The sequence below is a fragment of the Vombatus ursinus genome, unplaced genomic scaffold (assembly GCF_900497805.2).
Source record: "Vombatus ursinus unplaced genomic scaffold, bare-nosed wombat genome assembly UNPS02014809.1, whole genome shotgun sequence".
In the NCBI taxonomy this organism is placed as follows: domain Eukaryota; kingdom Metazoa; phylum Chordata; class Mammalia; order Diprotodontia; family Vombatidae; genus Vombatus; species Vombatus ursinus.
Genome location: NW_020954587.1, coordinates 13,753,427 through 13,771,374, shown reverse-complemented (window position 1 = coordinate 13,771,374; position 17,948 = coordinate 13,753,427). Strand labels below are relative to the sequence as shown.

General features: G+C 42.9%; 1 protein-coding gene across 1 annotated transcript; it reads right to left on the bottom strand.

Moving 5' to 3' along the window:
• Nucleotides 1-526: 526 nt before the first annotated feature.
• On the bottom strand, nucleotides 527-1,516 carry OLIG2 (oligodendrocyte transcription factor 2). The gene has a single exon (XM_027875425.1). It carries the CDS (start codon nucleotides 1,511-1,513, stop codon nucleotides 527-529), a length of 987 nt encoding a protein of 328 aa, XP_027731226.1. The 5' UTR covers nucleotides 1,514-1,516.
• Nucleotides 1,517-17,948: the final 16,432 nt, after the last annotated feature.

Below are 17,948 nucleotides of genomic sequence, written 5' to 3'. Positions count from 1 at the left end.
GGGGAGACTAAGAACTCGTATAGGGTGTGTGTCCGAGTCTGCCTGTTGCAACCAGATCTTAACCCGTCTCGGGCTCAGTTTTCCTGAGTCTCTGACCTAATGATTCATGGGGAGAAGAAACGGGGGGAGGGAGAGAAGAAAATTAAAAAATCGGCGCCAAGTGTTGTCAGATCCTGCTCGGCTTCAATCAGCAGTGAAGAAACACTGTCTTGCCCGGTGAAGTGAAAGGGAACGTAGAAGTGGAAGTTGCCAGTGCCTTCTTTAAATCGCCTTATCAAATGAATGTTTTGTTTTGCTTTTAGGTCCGGGAGGGCTGGCAAAGGCCACAGGGAAAAGGTCACCGACCCTTGCAACTCGGGCCTCTGTCTCTTCCGTCCCTTGGAGATTCACAGTCTGGAGTCCTTCATCTTTTCCTCTCTCCCTTTTTCTCCAGGAAAATGTTCCACAACTGGAGCTACTTCTGCTCCTCACTCTCTCCGTCCCCACTCAAGGCCCTTTCCAAAGCCTCAGTTGGCTCTGACTGATCTCATTTGGCGTCGGAAGTGAGTCTGGGGAGGCTGGTCGTGCTCATACCGGAAACGTGGTGGTGAGGTGGTGGCACCTGACACATGCTGCACGGGCAGGGCATCCCACCCCAGTGCTGGAAACTGCCACCACCTCCCCCTCCACTACCCAGCTGGGTGGCCACGGATGCCGAGGGCGACTTAAGCAAGCCATGCGGGGGTCGGATGGAACTGACCGCTGAGAGACCAGAGCCTGGAAGGGAGGCGCTGGAGACGGCCGCGGCTGCGGCAGCTGCTGCTGCCGCCGCCGCAGCGGGCGGCAATATTGGGTGATGGACTGCGGGGTGGTGGGAGGCGTGCGCTGCTGCCGCTGCTGGGTGCGCAGCGGCCGCTTGCAGGGGCGCCGAATGTGCCAAGCTCCCGCAGGCTGAGGGGTGGAAACCAGCGTGGTGGCCGCCGTAGATCTCGCTGACCAGCCGCTTCATTTCCTCTAAGGAGTTGGTAAGCATGAGGATGTAGTTGCGGGCCAGAAGAAGAGTAGCGATCTTGGAGAGCTTGCGCACCGAGGGCCCGTGCGCGTACGGCATGACTTCACGAAGCCCGTCCATTGCGATGTTGAGGTCGTGCATCCGTTTGCGCTCCCGGCTGTTGATCTTGAGCCGAAGCTGCTGTAGCTCCGGCTCTGTCATCTGCTTCTTGTCCTTCTTGGTAGAAGATGCGACCGAGGAAGACGATGAGGTGGACGAGGAAGAAGAGGTGGTGGAAGACGAAGACTTAAAGCAGCCGCCGCCCAGCTTGTCCCCCGGGTGCACGCCCGCCGCGCCCATGGCGTTTCGTAGCTCCGCGCTTAGTTCTGGCTGGCAGTCGTTTGGTGTAGAAGAGGAGACAGTGCCCCCGGAGAAGCCACCGCCACCACCGCCACCGCTACCCTTGCTCCGGGCTGTAAGGAAGATGTCATCCGTCTCCGGTGAGGACGGGCGGCTGGACACCAGACTGGTATCGGAGTCCATATCCCCTGGGCTGGCGCCACACACACACACACACACACACACACACACACACACACACAGAGTCTCTTGGTGAACTCTCTCTTTCACAGTCGGAGTCACTGCCCGCCAAGCCGCTTCGCACGCCTCCTGTGGAGAGGAGGAGGGGAGAGGGCAAGAGAGAGAAACACAAAGTCAGTGAAAGAAAAATTTCACTCCCCGTTACAACTAAGCAGCAGTAGCAGGAAGTACCCGGCAGCTTAATATCTTCCCACATCAGCCTAACTTTTACTCTCTTTTTGGCAACATACAAAACACAAGCAACTACTATGTTTCTCCTCTACCCCCACCCCCACCCCCACGTAGGCAGCCTTCTCTTTATTATTCCCCATCTCTTTCATAGTGGATCTCATTACAAGCTGCTCTTCAACACAGTACATGGGATTTACCTTAAGAGTATGTGTGTGTGTGTGTGTGTGTGTGTGTGTGTGTGTGTGTGTGTTTGGGGCGGCGGGGCGGGGGGGGGGAACGACTGGTAGAGAAAAGGAGGAGAGTTGCGTGTCAGTGAGGGAGAACAGGCATTAGGTTTCAAGTAGTTAAGTACCCTAAGTGATAGAGAGGTGGGGGCAGTCGGCTGGAAGAGCGAGGGTCATAAGAGAAGAGGACTCTTCCTTATGGAGAGGGGGAACCTAATCTGAACAGCAGAGTATTTTGCTGCTGTTGTGTTAACCCTTACCAGCACCCCCCTCACACACACACACACACACACACACACACACACACACACACACACTCCGTTTTCTATTCTTTATCTTGTCCGTTAACTCTTCAAGGTGACACACGGAAAAAGCAGAAGCAGCAATTTGCTACTCCTTTTCCTATTTGTTGCTTTTGGGGTGGGGTGAGGGCAGAAGTGTCAGCCGGCTAGAAGACAAGGGTGCTTCGGGTGCTCCCCCCCCACCCTCTACTCCTGGGGTCGGTACATCTAGTCTTGAGTTCAGCCCCAAACTCCGGATCTGAGCTGAGTAAACTGATAATTTACCCTGAATCAATGTCACAGATCCTAGTAGAGATGGGATTGGGGGCGGGAGACTGCTAGGCGAGGGTAGAGAGTGGGGAGAAGGTTTGATTGGCGGCCGACACTTACTAGGTTTTTTTTCCAGGCGATCTCTACAGTAAGGTGCAGCCAGGGAAGCCGGGATCCGCTCTGGGCGCTTGGCGATGGGCGTTGTGTCAGAGCTGTAATGATATTCAGCACCTTTAGGGTCTCGACGGGTTTTTATAGGCACATCAGCCGGCAACAGCCGAGGTTGAGGAGGAGGGTTGGGGGAAGGAGAACAATGTTATTGTCCTGGAGGGGCCTCTGCACCAATAAGCACCGTCCTGTCAGGGGGCTGGGAAGCTGATGTCATCCAGGCTAATTCCGCTCAATGAAACGGACCCCGGGCACACGCCTCTTCCCACCCCCGAGCCAATGGACGTCTTCAAGAAGTAGAGTCGCAGCGAGGGACAGAAGGAGGGAGGGACAGAAAAGGAGGGTAGAACTGGAGGGAGGAAAGGAAGAAGAGAGAGAAGCTTTGTCAAATCTCTATAAAAATACAACAATGATTACTGTTAGGAACAGCTGTTAGCGTAAGTAGGGAAGGGGAGACGCGGACCAAACAAACTTGAAGCAAGCAACAATAACATTTTGAAAAATACCTTACTAACCTCTTCTCGTCCCCACCCTCCCAGTCTTATCCTGGCTCCCTCTCCTCTTCTGAATCTTCCCTTGGTTTCGGGCAGGTTTGGAGAGTTTTAATAGGTTTCACAATCCCATCTGCATTGTCTCGCTTCAAATGTAAACACTCACCAGGCACAATGCAACCAACCCATCCCACACTTACTTAAGTACTTACCTCATGTCTGGGAGGCAACAGCCGCGCTCCAGCCATCTGCCGGTTCCCGAAAACTTATATTTCTCTCTGAGTGCCTTTGGGAGTCGAAGGAAGAAGGGAAAGGTCCAGGGAGAATGGACAGAGATTATTAGCATAGTCTAGAAAGAAAGCCCAAATCTCAAAAAGTCATTGCTCTATTTTTTCGGCATAATAATTTTGATCACACTAAATAATCATATACACTTAATACATATTTGTTGACTGGATGGATGGATACTAAAGATTCTGAATTTTCTGAATGCTGAATTTTGCATGTGGGTTAGACAACCCACGGTTTTCTTAGGTTTCCCCACGGTCCCAGACTTCCTTGCCAGTTAGAGCAACCAACTGTAAATATAGTGAATATTGACCACGGATATATTAATAATCTAAGACAAAACTAGAGTTGTACACTGCATTTTCACTATTATGAGAAGCAGTAACAATTAAATTTGTTTGCCTTCAGCCTGAAATCTTTTAGGCCTAGATAAACTTCTTTCAGACATAATACAAGCGGGCTCTTGCTAATTTTACATGGCTACATCTGAACGTCTTTGAAAGCTTAAAAACAAAACAAAAACTCTATATGACCTATTTGTAGAACAATCTCTCCAAGCAGCTTGAAGGTAGATAGATACTTTTCCATCCATTGTAAAAATGAGGAAACTGAGATTCGAAGGTCTTGAGAGAGGCTACATAGAAAATTGCTGACAGTTTGGAACTGAATGTCGGTAACATTTCTGATTAAGAGCTTCTTCATTACAATCAACAGGCACATTGAGAAATCAGCGAAAGCTTACAATGGCTATCTTGGGAGAAGGCACTTGGGTCGCTTCCTAAATCACTGTGATCTGCCCAAGCCTACTTTTCTCTAGATTTGGCACGTTTTAGAATCACACGAGTTTGTAGAAAATTGTACAATGAAAAGGAAAACTTCGTTGTGGCTTGAAATTTGCTGACTGCTGTCTGTCTTCGTGTTTCTGGGTTTCTTTTATTTTCCATGTTAAAAAAAATTTTTTTAAGGGCATGACCAATGTGTATTCAATATATGAAAATATAAGTTTATTTATTCCAGCTCCAGGGGACATCTTTGTGAGCGGAAGATATGGCCTATATGTCTGTGCCCCTAGCACATTAACATGCACTCAGAAAGTACGATGTTTAATAAATGTATTGGATTCAAATGCATGTTGAGAGCTTTAGGAGTGAGAGGACCTTGCGGCTGTAATATTTACTCCTTTGCCCTTGCCCAGCTATCTGCGTAAATCTCAGCAGGTTCTCTTCCCCGCCTCAGCTTGGTATCTTCTTTCTGAAGCATTGCTTTTCTAACCGTGTGTTTCGCAGCTGGCACTGCAAACTGTCCGTTAAATATGTATTTAAAACGTTAAGACCTGAAGCGTGGAAATATGTTGTCTAACGGTTATGATGATGACCCATAACAGTTCAATTAGGAGAATCTGTCACATAGACAGTCTGGCTGGGATGGGGGTGGGAGGGCTCGAGAAAGCTTGCTTGTGCAGGAGAATCTATGCATAGTCTCCATGAATAAGGGTGTGTGAAAGCGCCCATTCCTGTGCTCCTGGGTCTAATTTTCGCATTTCCGTGCTTTTAGGTGTGTGTGTTGATGTACAAATGTCTACATGCACAAACAGTTGTGCTTTTTTGTGCGCGCAGTTGCTGGTTTGTGCATTTAGGAACTATTCATATGTTAACGATATAAGTATGACCATCCTTAAGTTTGGATTTCTAAACACACGCGTTCGTCTCCTCCCCACCAACACAGTGTGGAAAATATTCCCAAGAGAGGGTGTCGTATCTCTTGATTTTGCTGTACGCAAATTGGCCTGGAAGGAGGCTAGCCTGTGTCTGGCCAACCAGCTGCAGAAGGCATGGCTACCCGCCAGGGTTTAGGAGCTAAGACTTAGCCGCCCGCAGGCAGCCGACTGTAGCTGGATCGAAGGCGAGGCAAGAGACTGACTGCACGTAATTGCACCTGTATATGAGGAGGAGGGTGCAGAGATCCAGTTCAAGGGTATCTAAAAAGAGCATCTGAAGCTTGGACACCACTCAATACGCTACCAAACGAGCAGCAGCAGCAGCAGCTTCAGCATAGAGCAATAGCACTGAGTTATAAAATGAGGGTGTTGGATTAGAACGAGGTCTATGGTTCTTTCCAGCTCTGAAGTCCTAAGGGTCTATGATTATTAAATCAGAAAACTAGGCCATCAACCACCTCCTCCCCTCAGCCGGCTGCGCCACGAGCAGAGTACGCAGGGCTAGTAACCTCACTCTACTTCACAGGCCACTCCAGCCGCAGCGCAGAAGTTGCCGGCGGGTAGGGGCAGGGGCAGAGGCTGAGGCCCGAGGCAGTGCTAGGGGAGTTATCTCGCCCCTAGACCTAGGGATAAAGTTGAGCTCGTTGCTTTGAAGCTGTGTCCCACTCTGTACCGTCCCAGACCTCTTTGCCAGAGAAGTCTCTTGCGTTGAGTGAAGGAAACCAAGGAGAGGTGGGGTGGGGAGGGGGATGGGAGGGGTGCAGGGGAGAAGTGTAACTAACAGTAGTTAAAGAAAGCACTATGGCTTCAGAAGCTCTTCGGAAGAAGCCTTTTAGATGCTTCGCTTTCCTCCTTTCAACTTGCTTTCTGCAGGAGGATGGTGTGTGTATGTGTGTGTGTCTGTGTGTGTGTGTCTGTGTGCCTGTGTGTGTCTGTGTGCGCGCGCTCAAACGCGCGCGCCCAGCCGCTGCTTGGATACCGCTTTCTCCCAGAGGAGTCACTCGCTATATTTACTGTTGGTAAAGTCCCGAGGAGGTTTCTTAGCTGGCTGGGGCGTTCTGGAGCTCTCAGGATCCGTTGTTCAAATGCATGGAGTTATGGACTTTCTTTCTTTTTCCTTTTTTTTGCATTTTCCTCCCACAAAGAGTCGGTTTCTGCTCAAGCCGCCTAGTGGCTGGGTGGGAAAAGCTCCAGCCGAACTTTCTCAGGCTGGGCTTTCCATTTTCAGGGTTCGAAATGGATAGGCCTCCCAACTTCTTTCCTTTCCTCTCTCTTTTCTTTATTTTTCCTCCCTTTCCTCTTCCTTTGGGCATTCAAGTGTTATCCCTCCCTCTGCGTGCTGGGCTGTCAGCGCCGTGGCTGCCAAATTGAACGGCTTCCTATCCTGCCTAATGCTGTCCAAAAGGCACAGCAGTAACAACTCCTGGCAGAAGGAAAAAGGCCATTTCAGCCAACGGGGCAGAGGGAGGGCTATAAAGAAGAACTCAGACCACAAACTTCAAGACCATAAAACTCCAGAAGTAACTGGATGTGCATCTTCCCCTGGACCGTAAACTCTCTGAGACATCATGGTGTAGCGGAAAGTCATAAGCTCAAGTCAGACCTGGGTTGGAGCACCAATTCTCACTCTGGACCCTGGAAAGTCATTATATTTTTCTAAACTTCAATTTCTCCACCTGTATATTGGAGAAAGCCGTCACATAGAAAGACTTGCAGAGCAATTGATATTTGGAGTTTCCTCTCCCCTGAGTTTTTCCTTCAAAGGGCCAACTTGCAAGGATTTTATAAATTGTCTTTCTGCTCTAGGTGACATCTAAGGTCCCTTCCAGCGTCTGCAATTCTGTGATACTGATTCAAGATTGTTATGAGGAAAGTGCTTTAGAAATGTTAGCAATTATCATTATTCATCTTTGTATTGCCCATAGTCTCTAGTCCAGTACTCAGAGCAGGGGATCAATACATTTTTGTTGCATTAACACACATTGACATAGTTGCATATATATGAGTATGTGTAAATATATTTGTATGCGTGTATCTTTGGGTTGCTAAGGAGGATGACTGCATCTATTTAAGTGGACATATAATGCAGTATTTGAGAGATTAAGAACCTGATGTGTAGGTTTCTGTTTTTGTGGAAGTTTCTGAACAAAAGGATGTGATTGTGACTTCCAAATATGCATGTGTGTATGTGTGTGGTATAGATAGAAAGTGAATGAGAAGCACTGTTTCTATTTAACAGTGAATCTAAGCCTTTACTTGGTCCTGAGCTTAGAAGGAGTTATCTAAGGGCTTCAACTTCTGGGGCCATCAGGTTGGCAAGGAGGGAGTGATAAGAGCACAAGACTTTAGTCAACAGGCTGTAGGTCTTGGGTCTGGTTCCAGCTTTACAACCTAAATAGATGACCTTGGGCACATCATTAAATCTCTCTGCCCTTTAGTGCCTTCATTCAAAAATGAAGGGTTTGGAATACATTATCTCTATAATCTTCCTTAGCTCTTAAAGCCTAAGTCTGAAACTACAAACATATCTTTATTCTCAAAATCTCAATTAGGTTTACTCTCTGTCCATGTCATCCAATGAGAGTATCAGAAATCATTTAGGGCTTGAATTGGCCCTCTGTGAGGTAATGTCTTTAGGTTATTATCACTGATTCTTCCCCTGGCTATTTAAGGAACTCTAAATAACTTATTTAGATCTGTCTTTTTGATCAAGTTAAAGAGGGTTATTTGTCTTAGCCTCAGGTTTTAGGACTGCTAAATGCTGACTGGAGTGTGTTGCAGGTTGCTCCAATATAATTGTAGACTTAGAGCTGGTAGTGGCTCTAGAAACTCATCTAGCCTCCCTCTTATTTCACAGATGAGGAAATTGAGGTCCAGAGATTTAAAGTGACTTGCCCAAGGTCACAGTAAGTGCAGAGCTGAAGCTCTTTCCAGGATACCACAAGGCCTCCTGCACACCTAAATACAGAGTCAACTTTTACTTTCTATCTCCTCGAAAACTTTGAAAATAGTATCTGATTTAACCCATAAAAATATCAGGGGAGAGCACAAATTATGGGTACACAGTATAATTTTCCCATCATCCTTCTCTAGGAAAAGAATCCCTACAATTATCAGTACTTTAATTCAACAAACATTTACTAACCTCCTATTGTGTACAAGAGCACTGTGCCAGGGGCTGGAAGGGGAGAGAGGTAGTGGTGTACAAGGAGCCCTTGTTGACCTCCAGTGGAAGTTGGACTCACATCACTACAGTATAAGGTGAAACATTATAGTCCTGGTAGTGGAAGACAATGGATTTTGTGTTATTTGATATTCTGGTTCTGGTACTTTGACCAAAACCCAGACCTCAGTTTTCTCATCTGTAAAATGAGATTAGCCTAGTTTACCTCTGAAGATCCTTAGTCTACAGATCCAAGCATAGAGAGGCATTAAAAATGTGGTAGGGGAGGCAGCTAGGTGGATAGAGCACCAACCCTGGATTCAGGAGGGCCTGAGTTCAAATTCAGCCTCAGACACATAACATTTACTATCTGTGTGACCCTGAGCAAGTCACTTAACCCCATTGCCTAGCCAAGAAAAAAAAAATTTTAAAAAATGTGGTAGGGGAGGGGCGTGTATGGAAAAAAGGTTATTGCTAACTGAGGGAATAAATAAGGCTTTCTGAAGATGGAGCATAGTTGGATGCTTGAATAAATAACATTAGAAGATTCTGAAGATGGTAGATCCTATATCTTTGTACAGCTGCCCCTTCTATAGGAAGCAGCTACACCAGATTGGACTCCTTTAGGGATGCAGTATTGAACAAAACAATTGTGATAGTTCAATTTTTCACCTTTATCCTCTTACAACAGAGTCCCAGAAAGCGGAGGTTTTCAGAGAAAAAGAATAATTTGGGCTCTCACCACCATTAAGTCTGATCCACAGGACAAGGAACTCTCCCTTCTGGTTTATGAGATGGGCTCTGCACCTTTCCTTTACTCTTCCATAAGGTGTGAAGAGGACACCTTAGGTCATTACCTCCTCCCCTTCCAGATCCGGAATTCTATGTATTTTATGAATCTCTGATTCTATCAGGAAAGCCTACACTAAATTTAGACAATTATTATTGCTATTTTGTAAATACATATATATATTGTTATTATATCTACATTGTCATCTCACTACATGTATTATTTCGGTTGGTTTGACTTCAGATTTTTTCATCACTAAAATGGGAACTTACAGGCTACCTAGTCCAGTCCCCTAATTTTAGAGGAGAAGAAACAGAGGCCCTTAAATGATCCATCTAAGGATTCACAGGTAGTAAGCTGAAGAAACAAGCTTTGAACTCCATTCTCTTAAGACTCCAAGTTTACCCAGCTTTCCACTACCCAGTGCTGTGGATTGGGTTATTGTGGCAATAGTGCTTTGAAAATAGTTACTGTTTTTATTATTGGGGGAGAAATCATATTTTACCAGAGATGAATTCCTATGTGGCACCAACATCAATACTGATAAGAATAATAAAATTTTGCTGCATACTTATATTCACACTCATTTAACTATTCTTTCATGCTACAGAAAGATGATCATCATAATAAGTATCCTTCAATGAAGTCCTGCTCTGATTGTGTGTGTGGAGGGGGGAGGTGACCCTGTTTTCTGGCAGGTCTGTTGGAGCTGGCAAGACTTCACTATCTTAAAGGTAACCATCTTTGAAACACTTCTCAGCTCTGATCAATACAACAATTCCAGAGGGCAGCTGATGAAGAATGATACCCACCTCCTCACAGTTGCAGAAAGAGACACTTGTTGACACGGTCAACGTAGGAATTTGTTTTGCGTGAGTATGTATAGGGTTTTTTCTTTTTTCTTTTTTCTCTTCCTTTTTTCCTTTTTCCAGTGGAGGAGGTGTGAGAGGGGAAAAAAATAGAGTTTTGTTAACTGAAAAGAATGTTTAAAAGAACTTTACTGATAATGGTTAACAACTGTGCCTTCCTGGATGTGCTATCCTGAGGACAAGGTTAACCGAGTTTAGTAACGTTCATCCTCAGAAGCTTGTCGAAGCAGTAGTTGGCAGACAGGGGTGTGTGTGTGGGGGGGGAGTGGGGATCTTTCTTGGTTGTAGCAGCTCCCGAATACCTTGTACTAAGGCTGCAGCCTGCTTTTGGTGAAGTCAGGAACTGTGTGCCGATTAAATCTTGGAAAGACTGAAGCGTTAAGTAATAACAGACACTGCGTAAGTCTCCAAGCAAAAACCAGTTTCAGGAAGGTCGGATTGCTAGGTCTCTGACTCCTCTCTACGGCTGGCGCCTCAGGTCCAGAGGGCGCCCTCGCTCCCCTCTACGGACTGAAAATTCAGCTCGGGCTTAGATTCTCGTGTTCCTGGAGACTGGGGAAGCTAGGGGCCTTTCCACTTCAAAAATAGTGGTCGCAAGTACTGGGGTCAGACAGTGTCCCGAGTTCGAAGGAAAGGACCGGCTTTCTAAAATGAATTTCCACCTGTAGCCCCCAGATGCACTCCCCTTCTCTCCCGATTCTGGTTACTATTCTCCAGTCCTACCAAGCGCAGAGCAGAGGATGGCTTGTGCCAAAGGACTTCGGGAGGTGCTGGGTCAGGGAGTGGGAGGAAACTGAAACCAAATAGAAGCGGAGAAGGAGAAGTAAGAAAGTTTTTAGTAGATTCGTTTCATTCATTCATGCACTCATTCATTCATTCATACACTCATTCATTCATGGAGAGTCAAGGAAAGATATAAAGGTAAATCTGACTCGCGCCTATGAGCAAATGAGGTTTATTGAGAGTTGTAGTGATCTCTTCATTAGCCCATCTTCTCATTACCTGGGGCCCCTATAGGGACTGGAACCTGAAATTTCCCGCTTGCTGGAGAGCGTTGTCTTACTCCGCCTTCTGTTTAGTCTTTTCGATGATGTGGTTCGCAGCTATGCTTGAGGGGTAGAGGCAGGAGGGAAGTGGACCTCAGACCTCAAAATTTGTACTTCGCTCACCTAAGCTGATCTTCTTTTAAGGGCAGGCGAGCTCTCACAAAAGTACCATTTCCCCTTCTATGAACTGTCTTTGCATAGCCTCTGCTCTCCCCTACTCTTCCATCTCTTCCTCTCCCCTTCTTTCCTTTCTTCTTCCTTCCTTATCCCCTTTCCTTTTTTTTTCTTCTGGCTTTCCATTCCCTCTCATTATATTCCCTCCCCTCCCCTTCTTTCCTCCTCCTCCTGCCTCCTCTCCTTTCCTCTGCCCTCCTCTCCTCCATTGTATTTTTCTTCACTCCTCTTTCTTCCCTCTCCACTTCTATCTTCTCTCCTCTCCATTCTCCTCTCTGAAAAAAAAATGTATATATGTGGAGGGGGACTTTTATGAACTGATGCTTAAATCTAGTGTCTGTGTTCTGTGTTATTATCCATGATTTCCGAAATGAACCATAGCTCACAGTCTCAGATAGATCATGCTATAACCAAGGGGAAAATGGCACACAGTTCCTGCCTTCACCAAAAGCAGGCTGCAGACTTAGTACAAGGTATTTGGGAGCTGCTATAACCAAGAAAGATCCCCACCCCACCCCCCAACACACACACACACACACACACACACACACACACACACACACACACACAACACACACACACACACACACACACACACACACACACACACACACACACACACACACCTCCTTTCTGCCAACTACTCCTTCGACAAGCTTCTGAGGATGAACGTTACTAAACTCGGTTAACCTTGTCCTCAGGATAGCACATCCAGGAAGGCACAGTTGTTAACCGTTATCAGTGAAGTTCTTTTAAACATTCTTTTCAGTTAACAAAACTCTATTTTTTCCCCCTCTCACATCTCCTCCATTTGGAAAAGGAAAAAAGGAACAAAATGGCAAAGAAATAGACAGAAAATCTATACCTTCCTGGTACTGCCCAGTAAGTCCTCTGGTAGAAATCAACATTTTTTTTGTGTTGTTCTTGTTTTTAAAATTCAATTCAACAAACATTTATTAAGTGTGTATAGCACTATGTCAGAAGATGGGAGAAATACCCATGTAATATACTTCATGATCTCTATCCTGATAGAGCCTAATTAGAGTCCAGGAGAGCTGCAACATTCACTATTTTATTTTTGTGATTATATGGAATGCATTATGCTACTACTCCACTATCTAATTCTTTTTTTTCTTACAGCCCTTTGCAAAGAACTGAACAGTCCATATTATGTCTAAATCAGACCCCAAAGCACATAACCAAATTACCCAGGGCCATTATATGAGAATTTTACATAATCAGGCCTCAGAAAAGGCTTTGAAGAGTGTAATTTTTAAAATAATGCATCACCCATGGGTCCACTGCCTCCAAAAGGCCCTGTATCTGATTCTGGAGGGCTAAACTCAAAAGGATCATCAAATGTCTTTGGCTCATGGTCTCTATTTGGAATTCTTCAGGAAAAAAATGTCTAAAAGAAATCTTAGAAGATAGGATGGAGGAAAATAAAAAGTTAGTAATCATAACTGAGAAAAAATTTTATAGCAAATTCTTCTATTGAAGACCTCATTTCTCAAATACATAGAGAATGGAGTCAAATTTATAGAAATAAGAGTCATTTCTCAATTGATAAATGGTCAAAAGATATGCACAGGCAATTTTCAGATGAAGTAACCAAAGTAATAAACTGGACGGAACAGACCTCTCACCTGTGGGAGGCTGGAACCAAGCAAAGCAGGCTAGAGACAGGAGAGTCAGGAATCAAGCAAGGACACATGTGCCAGAGCCCTGCCTCTAGTTGGAGGGACCACATTGGTGGGTGTGGATGTCAATACTTATACCAATGGCTGTGTGTTGAGCTGTGGCCCTGACAATGAGGGGTAACAGCAACAACGTGACAAGTTTGATTCATAGCAGGGGTTTATGATCAGAAACAATTCTGTGATTTTGTTGTGGCAGAAATCATCCAGACTGTGAGCTTGCCTGCTGGGCCTTAGCTCTGGAAAACAGGGTCTCTCCTAATATCTTGACATAATCTATAGTCATGAAAAAATTCTCTAAATTGCTATTGATTAGAGGAATGCAAATTAAAACAACTCTGAGGTACCACCTCACATCTGTCAGATTGGCTAATATGACAGAAAATGAAATGATAAATGTTGGAAGGAATGGGGGAAAATTGGACACTAATTCACTGTTGGTAAAGTTGTTTACATATTCAACCATTCTGTAGAACAATTTGGAACTATGCCTAAAGGACTATAAAACCATATATACCCTTTGACCAAGCAATACCACTACTAGGTCTGTATCCCAAAGAGATAAAAAACAAAAAGGAAAAGGACCTATATGTACAAAAATATTTATAGCAGTTCTTTTCATGGTGGCAAAGAATTAGAAATTGGGGGGGGATGTCCATCAATTGGGGAATGGCTGAACAAGTTGTTGCATATGATTGTGATAGAATATTACTGAGGTATAAGAAATGACAAGCAGGATGCTCTCAGGAAAACCTGGAAAGACTTACATGAATTGATGAAAGTGAAATGAGAAGAACCTGGAGAACATTATATATAGTAACAGCAATGTTGTATGATGATCAATTGTGAATGACTTGGTTCTTAGCAATACGGTGATACAAGACAATTCTGAAGAACTTTTGATAAAAAATGCCATCCATTTCCTGAGAAAGAACTGATGGACTCTTAATGCAGATGGAAGAATACTTTTTCTTTACTCTCTTTATTTTTCTTGGTTTTTTTTTTTTGGTCTGTGTTTTCTATTATAACATGACTAACATGGAAGTGTTTTGAATAACTGCACATGTGTAACCTATACAAAATTGTTTTCCTTCTCAATGATGGGGGGGGAAAGAGGGAGGAGAGGAATGAATGTTAAAAATTGTTTTTACATGTAATTGGGGCAAAATAAAATATTAAATAAGAAAAGAAAAAAAGAAATCTTAGGAATAGTTCTTGTTTAGGTTCCCTAAATGTGGGTGACAGGGTCCCCAACTCCCACAAAGGAACTCGAAGTACAATATAAATATTAGGTGTGATGCAACCTTTATATCACACACTGTGGAAAGTTCATGGCAAGAGAGACCCACAGGAGCACTTGAACAAATACAGAATTATAAAGCACTCAAGTACTGGCCCCCTCTCCCCACTTTGGAGACTGGTTAATTACCCATTCAATGCCTACTTGCACTTCAACCGCAACTCGCAGCAATATGATGGAAGGTTAGGAAGTTTCCCCCTGTTCCACCCCCCCCACCCCCACCGCTTCTGGCTACCAGTCCCTTACCTAGGGCAGTCCTTTTCAATTTACTTCTCTAAAAAGCATGGTGTTGAGGAAATTTTCTCCCATTTTAGACAAATAAGAGAAATTAGGAGCTGTCTTTTGAATACCCTCAAATTTACAAGTACCATCCATTTTCAGGAGTGATCTATGGCCTTCTATTAGGGAGAAATCTTAGACAAGCACTGTGTTAACTCAAGATCAATTGTGGGATGAAATGAGGTACTCATAAGTTATTGTGCAGATAGCAGAAAGAGGTTAGCTTTACCCTATCTCATCCAGGATATGCAGCAAGGATATAATATACTTAGCTTTTCTAGATTCAGCTTCCTTTAGACATCTACCAACTACAAGGGGCTCTGATTCAACGTGGGTGGGATTTTTTATACCCTAGGGTGACCAGAAAGCTTTGCCAAGGGAGGTAGGAGCCAATTCGGTCTTGGGAACAGCTTTGTTCTATTTTTTAGGGGAAACATCCTTGTTGCTAGGAAATGGGATTAATCCTGGTCCAATCACACCTGGGCTTTGAGAAGCAGAGTATGTCAGCCAGGACCCGGCAATCTGGGAAAACTCCTCTTAGGTTTGAAATGTGCTTCTCTTGCAAGACACCATTCTATATTCCTTGGGAGTGAAGAAGAAAGTACCTCCCCTTAACTTTGGGTCTAGAAGTCTGAGAGAGGGAGAAAGAGCAGGAAAAGAAGAGATTGTTTCACAGACTACAGGAAAAAGGTTGCTCTTGCACTTCTGTATTCTGCATTAATCAGAGACTCCCATGATTAAACCTCCTTACACACGTACAGACTTATTTGTTTAAATATTTAGGAGAGGGTCTGTTTTTCCTTTTTTCTTTATATCTTTAGTGTCTAGGTGTCTTGTAATAATTTCTTTCTCTCTTTCTCTTTCTGTATGTATGTATGTATGTATACAAGGTGATTTTTATTACTTAACTGGGGAAATCTGGAAAGGCTTCATGTACAAGGTGGCACTTTAGCCAGGTTTTTGAGAAATCAAGGGATTTAAGAGGCCAGGGTAAGGGGGGAGGACATTCCAGGACTAGCTGGAGATCAGTCAGTGCAAAATCATGAAGATGGAAGATGGAGTGTCATCTGTAAAGAATGGCAAGAGAATCAGTGTGGCTGGATGATAGGCTGTGGGAAGAGGAGTATGTATAATATGGATGTATAATGTATAATAAGGCTGGAATAGTAAATTGAGACCAGGTTGTGAAGGGTCTTAAAAGCCAAATAGAGATTACATTTACCTACCTCACAGGGTTGTTGGGAGGATCAAAAGAGATACGTATAAGTCTTAAAGTGGGATGTGAGATCACTGGAAAAGAGAAAAATTAAATTATCAGCTTGTTACTTATGTTGTTTCAATTATTGTTGTTGTTACTTTCCTCCAGGATAGAGAGAATTTTGACTTGGGAGCAAGAATGAGCAGAAAGACATGATGTTGTATTTCTTTTACTTTTCTTCTTAAAATTATTCTACACTTAGTAACCATCAACATAAATGAGAATTCTAACATACAGCAACAACAAAAAATGTTTGTTTGTGGAGCTATAAAGTTCTGTTATTTAAAAAAGCTTTTAAGTGTATATTAGATTTCACCAGGTATTGACAAAAAAACCTGTACTTTCTGTACAGAAAGAGAACTTTCTATATTCTTTTTCTTCTGTGTATGTTTCAGGATTTTATTATTGTTATTGCTATTATAATTTTTTACATAATTGCAGTCAGTGTGTATCTTGGTCTGATTCTGGTTTCTTGAGCATGTATCACTTTATATATCATCCTGTATTTCTTTGCATTCTTCAAGGTTATAATTTCTTATGCTGCTAAATAATTCCATTACATGCATATACCAAAATTTGTTCATTTCTCAATTGCTAAACATATTAGTTATTTACATTAATCTAATATCACTATCAGAACAAACACTCTTGTATGAATAGGCCTTTTTTTCCTAGTAGTGGAATCACCGGTGCAAAGGATGTGAATAGTTGTAGTCCTTACAGTATAATGCAATCATGATATTAAAAAAAAATTAAACCAGTTTATTGCTCCACCAGGATTGTTATAGTGTAAATAATCCTCTATAATCCTGCCAACATTGAATTTTAACCATCTTTGCCAATTTAATGCACATAATGCAGTGTCTGAAAGTTGTTTCAACATACATTTCTTTCTTCTGAATTGCTTGATTTGAGCTTTATCTATTGGGGAATGCATTTTACTCATAAATTTGAGTCAATTCCTTATAGATTTATGGCAAAGACCCTCCTCCCTGAATTTATTTCTTTCCCTGTCATTCAGAATGCATTACATCCTACCCTAAAACTTTATTTTTATAGATTCAAATTGATTTATTTTGTGTACTCTACATTTTTCTGTTTCTTGACCAGATAAGAATTTTCTACCTCCATGAAACTATGGCAGATATAGAACTCCTTATCTTCTTATTTATTATGATTAAAAGTATTTAGTGCCTTGATTCATTTGGAATCAATTCTTTATCTCTTGTGATATTTGGAGTGAAGCATATCAAATTCCATTTTCACTGTATTCCTATCCAATTCTTCCACAATTTTTGCTGAATAATGTACCACTTTTTAAACTGGCTAGCAATATGGTGGACAATTGATTCAGTTCCTCACACCATACTTTATATCAGAATGAATTAAACACATAAAAGAAACTTTTAAAATGGGCAAGTATTTGTATTTCAATTGTAGAGAGGAAACCGCTTTTTATTTACCTAGCAAATAAAATAAGTTATTGGGGACAAGAGAAATTTACTTAACTTCATTAAAATTAAAATTTCTATACAACAAAGACATTTAATATGAGGCACAAAGATGATACCTAGTCCCCAATGGGTAAATGGTAAAAGAATAGTAATAGAAAATTCATGGAAGAAATATAAATCATCATAGGATCATAGATTTAAAATGGAAGGGACTTCTGGGGCCATCTAGCACAATCTCCTTATTTTATGGTTGAAAAAATTGAGGTCCTGAGAGATTAAATGACTTGCCTAAAGCCACATTGGAAATAAGTAGCAGAGGCAGTATTTGATCTTAGATCACCTGACTTCAAGTCCAGCATTCTTTACATTACAGCACCCAGTCTCTCAACCATGTAAAAGAATGGTTCAAATGAATTAACAAATGAGAAATACAAATAAAAACAACACCGAAGTTTCATCTCTAAGATATCACATTGGCAAGATAAAAATGGAAACAATGTTGTGATGGCTGTGAGAAGAATATGCAACTGGTAAAGCCATGAATTACTCTAATCATTCTGAAAACATATTTAGAGTTTTTCATAAAAATTACCAAATTGTTCATATCCTTTGACCTAGTGGCCCCAAGATTGGGCACATATCTTAAGGAGGTCAGTGAAAAAAAATGTGATATGTAACAAAATATTCATAGCTGTACTCCTTGTGAAACTCTTTGCAAACCCTTCTCTCCCCAAACAA

Coding starts and splice junctions, on each gene's coding strand:
- OLIG2 (XM_027875425.1), bottom strand. CDS start 1,513: ATGGACTCCGATACCAGTCTGGTGTCCAGCCGCCCGTCCTCACCGGAG.